The 4,807-nt window shown below is 40.9% G+C and overlaps 1 protein-coding gene across 2 annotated transcripts; it reads right to left on the bottom strand.

Annotated features, from left to right (window-relative positions):
* Nucleotides 1-742: 742 nt before the first annotated feature.
* Nucleotides 743-4,526, bottom strand: LOC124013182 (C-type lectin domain family 4 member E-like). 2 transcript variants are annotated; one of them, XM_046327408.1, is made up of 6 exons: nt 4,266-4,526; nt 3,842-3,940; nt 3,590-3,745; nt 3,310-3,455; nt 2,445-2,545; nt 743-1,358 (listed from the first exon to the last, which is right to left on the bottom strand). In XM_046327408.1, exons 1-6 carry the CDS (start codon nt 4,417-4,419, stop codon nt 1,211-1,213), a joined length of 804 nt encoding a protein of 267 aa, XP_046183364.1. In that variant the 5' UTR covers nt 4,420-4,526; the 3' UTR covers nt 743-1,210. The 2 variants fall into 2 exon arrangements, with proteins under 2 accessions (XP_046183364.1, XP_046183365.1); XM_046327409.1 differs by lacking the exon at nt 3,842-3,940.
* Nucleotides 4,527-4,807: the final 281 nt, after the last annotated feature.

The following is a 4,807-nucleotide window of genomic DNA, read 5'->3' as shown; positions in this document are numbered from 1 at the left end:
CAGTGTATATCCTTTAGTATGTTTAGTTCATGGAAAATGTAGGTTTGTATTGTTAATTGATTAATTAATTAGGGTTAATTGTTCTGAGGGGAGGGGCTAGCCCTACAAAAGGAGCCTCTCTTTCAGTCATGGGGAGGCATTTTTGGATTGAGCTGTGGATGGGGCAGCATTGTTTTTAAGCTGTCCCATAAAGTAGACGTTGATGGCAGTACTGTTGTTTTTTGTTCCGGAATCACTTGTAAATAAACACCTTTGCACAGAAGAACTTTTGCGGCTCCGCCATCTTTTTATTTTGATAGAGGTTAGGTTATCCAGTTTAGCCTTCTGGCCTACTCTACGTGACATAATGGCACGATTTGAATTGTTTTATTTTTATTTAAGGATAGCCAGGGGCTGATTCCAACACTCAGACATAATTTACAAACGAAGCATGTGAGTTTAGTGAGTCCACCAGATCAGAGGCAGTATGGATGACCAGGGATGACCCATCCGTTCTTATCCTCTGAAAGGAATGTCATGTTTCCTTATGTCAGCCCAGAGTGGCGATCCCTCCCAGCTGCATGGGCTCAGACTCTGAGCCAGGGAGGAATGGTTGCACCGGGAGCAGGGAAACACCGTTGATGCGAGCTCTCTTCCACGAGCCCGGTTCTGTTGATAAGTGTGTGAATTTGACAATGTTCCTGTCCTGCTAAGCATTCAAAATGTAATGAGCACTTCTGGGTGTCAAGGAAAATATATGGTATAAAAGTACACTATTTTATTTAAGATTATAGTGAAGCATAAGTAAAAGTAGTTTAAATATATAGTAAATTCATTAAAATAGATGGGCTCTATTGTGAAACTGGTCCCCTAAAACACACTGTATTCCTCTAACATCTTCATTGATATAAACAGTGGACACAGACATCTCCATAGTCTACCACTATCTCTCTATGAGAGCTGTCCAGTGTGTGCAGCCTGGCACTTGCTATTTGTGACGATGGACAGGACACGATCATACCAGGAAGATATGAACTAGAGAATGGAAGTGAGTGAGTGAGAGAGTGAGTGAGTGAGAGAGTGAGTGAGAGAGTGAGAGAGAGTGAGAGAGAGAGAGAGAGAGAGAGAGAGAGAGAGAGAGAGAGAGAGAGAGAGAGAGAGAGAGAGAGAGAGAGAGAGAGAGAGAGAGAGAGAGAGAGAGAGAGAGAGCATGTGTTACAGTATGGTGATGTTAAACCACATTCTCACAAATCCAGTTCAGTTTGCTGCCACATGACAAGTCATTCCATGCCTTTAGAGGACTCTGATCTTTGTGTATCTCAACACAGTCCTCCTCCCCAGTAGAACCTGCATTATCAGGCTGTGGGTCATACCAGTACCTACAGGGTTAAAAACAGTCAGATATCATGGTTAATACGAGTACATACAGAGTTAAAAAACAGTCAGATATCACAGTTAATACCAGTACCTACAGGGTTAAAAACAGTCAGATATCACAGTTAATACCAGTACCTACAGGGTTAAAAACAGTCAGATATCACAGTTAATACCAGTACCTACAGGGTTAAAAACAGTCAGATATCATGGTTAATACCAGTACCTACAGGGTTAAAAACAGTCAGATATCACAGTTAATACCAGTACCTACAGGGTTAAAAACAGTCAGATATCACAGTTAATACCAGTACCTACAGGGTTAAAAACAGTCAGATATCATGGTTAATACCAGTACCTACAGGGTTAAAAACAGTCAGATATCACAGTTAATACCAGTACCTACAGGGTTAAAAACAGTCAGATATCACAGTTAATACCAGTACCTACAGGGTTAAAAACAGTCAGATATCACAGTTAATACCAGTACCTACAGGGTTAAAAACAGTCAGATATCACAGTTAATACCAGTACCTACAGGGTTAAAAACAGTCAGATATCACAGTTAATACCAGTACCTACAGGGTTAAAAACAGTCAGATATCACAGTTAATACCAGTACCTACAGGGTTAAAAACCGTGAGATATCACATTTAGAACATATACATAACTAAAGATATCTTTGTTGACTGCTACAATCAACGATAATAACCTGTTTAGAAACATTTTCATTGGAGCATTATTGCGAGAATAGTTATCATGTTAGGGGTGTATACGGAGGCGAAGTCAGGTGCAGGAGATCAGAGTGTAGTAAACAGGCACACTTTAATTCCGGTCCAAAAAGACCAGCACATAAAAACATAAACGTGCCAAAAAAACAGAGGATAACACAAGTATTGCGCCTGACAATATCCACATAACAATAAACAATTACACACAAAGACATGGAGGAGAACAGAGGACTAAATACATGCAGTGTGATTATGGAATGAAAACCAGGTGTGTAATGGAACAAGACAAAACAAATGGACATATGAGAAATGGAGCGGCGCTGGCTAGGAAGCCCATTGTCGTGACATAACATCTCTTACTCTGTGGTCAGTGGTGTTCCATCCACCCATTTCCAGGTCTCCTCTGTCTCTCTGTCAGTCAGACCAATCCAGACTCTCTTCTTGAAGTTGAAGAGAAACTCCTATGGTTGAGAAAGATACAATATACACTGCGTTGAGTAAGCTCCAAAAGTTTTGGGACACTGACACATTTTTGGTTGTTTTGGCTCTGTACTTCAGCACTTCGGAAATGAAATTATATCGTAATGGTTAAAGTGCAGACCGGACCGTCAGCTTTCAGTTTCGGGTTTTTTCATCCATATCGAGTGAACCGTTTACTGTTTGTACATTGTCCCCCATTGTAGGGGACCAAAAGTATTACGACAAATTCACTTATATGTGTATTAAAGTAGTCAAAGTTTTTAGTATTTGGTCCCATATTCCTAGCACGCAATGATTACATCTAGCTTGTGACTCTACAAACTTGTTGGTTGAATTTGCTTTTAGTTTTTGTTGTTTTTCAGATTATTTTGTGCCCAATAGAAATTAATGGTTAATAATGTATTGTGTCGATTTGGAGCAACGTTACATGTAAATAAGTATATATTATGTTTTAGAAACACTTCCACATAAATTTGGAAGCTACCATGACTACGGATAGTGCTGAATGAATTGTCAATAATGATGAGTGAGAAAGTTATCCCATAAACTGAAAGCTGTCAGTCTGCCCATTAACCTCATAGACATTGTATATTTCCTAATCCAAAGTGCTGGAGCACAAAGACCCACCAAACAAACATTTGTCAAAGTCCCAATACTTTTGAAGCTCATTGTTTGACCATATCTATCCCCGACAGACCTATATCCCCCCTCCCCCTTAACCTTCTCTTTCGTGCTCTCCTCTCACCTGTTCCTCTTTGCTGTTTATAATCACCAGGTCTGTTCCTCTCTCCAGACAGTCCTCTCTGCTCTTCTCCCAGGTTTTCTTCTCAGTAGAGATGAAGTAACAACTGCATTCAAACTTCTTCCATCCGTCTGAACAACATGTTCTTTCTGTTTGATGACACAACACTGATACAATGTGATACAATACAATACAACATCACATTTTATTTTTCATGAGTCACTGGATCTCAATGAAAAATGTACTTTATAATAAATAAAGGTATGAAAACCAGCTCACTGACCACAAAGCAAATTCTGAAGCCTGTCTCTCTCATCAGTCAGGTTGTTGTATCTGGTCTGTAGCTGGTCTCTCTCTGCAGTTGTGTTAGTCTTATAAAGGGAACAACTCTGTGACAAGATGTTCCTTTTATCCTCAGAATCTTTGATGACTCTGTTATCTACAAAGTATAAACACATAGTTACTAGGTAAAACATCAGGTAAATAGGCTTAGTAACCAGCACCTGATAAGCAATGAACTTGGACACAAACTCACAGTAGACAGACAGGCCTATGATCCCAGCCAGTAGAACACACAGCAGCCCCAGAAACACTGCAGCAACTAGGAAGGGTCTCTTCCCTGAGCTATCAGGCTCTGTGGATACATTCCATATTATTTTATGTTTTGTGAACGTGTGTGTCTGTGTGTGTGTGTCTGTGTGTGTGTGTTTTGTGAGCGTGTGTCTGTGTCTGTGTGTGCGTGTGTGTGTGTTTTGTGAGCGTGTGTCTGTGTCTGTGTGTGTGTGTGTGTGTGTGTGTGTGTGTGTGTGTGTGTGTGTGTGTGTGTGTGTGTGTGTGTGTGTGTGTGTGTGTGTGTGTGTGTGTGTGTGTGTGTGTGTGTGTGTGTGTGTGTGTGTGTGTGTGTGTGTGTGTGTGTGTGTGTGTGTGCGTGTGTGTGTGTGCGTGTATGTGTGTGTCACCTGAGTGCTGGTCTCCTGGTCCATTATTAGGAGCAGTGTCTGCTGTCTCTTCTCTCTTAGTGCTGGTCTCACCGTCTCTCAGGGTGTCTGCACTGACGTAGATATCCACAATCCTCTCCTCCATCTCACCTCTGTCAAACGTGACCGTGTTCATATCTGGCTCAGCATAGATGACCTCTCCAACAACTTGCTGTGTTTTCTGTCTATATACAGATTCTGGTAATATAGTTGCCCCTGTGTCTGTTTCTTTACTGTACCTGTCTCTGCTCTGACTCTTTGACTAACTGTTTATGACTTCATCCACAGAACAAAAGGGAAATGTCAAAAGAGGAAGGTGATGATATAGTAACATTGTGGTTAAGGTCAGGACATTTTCATCTCCTGTTCATATTGTGTGTAATGTACTGACCTCATATTGTCTAATGTCCTTTTTTTATGCGTTACTTTACCAGGTAAGTTGACTGAGAACACGTTCTCATTTACAGCAACGACCTGGGGAATAGTTACAGGGGAGAGGAGGGGATGAATGAGCCAATTGTTAA

Source organism: Oncorhynchus gorbuscha, linkage group LG24 (assembly GCF_021184085.1).
Source record: "Oncorhynchus gorbuscha isolate QuinsamMale2020 ecotype Even-year linkage group LG24, OgorEven_v1.0, whole genome shotgun sequence".
In the NCBI taxonomy this organism is placed as follows: Eukaryota; Metazoa; Chordata; class Actinopteri; order Salmoniformes; family Salmonidae; genus Oncorhynchus; species Oncorhynchus gorbuscha.
This window is presented reverse-complemented; position numbering and strand designations above follow the sequence as displayed.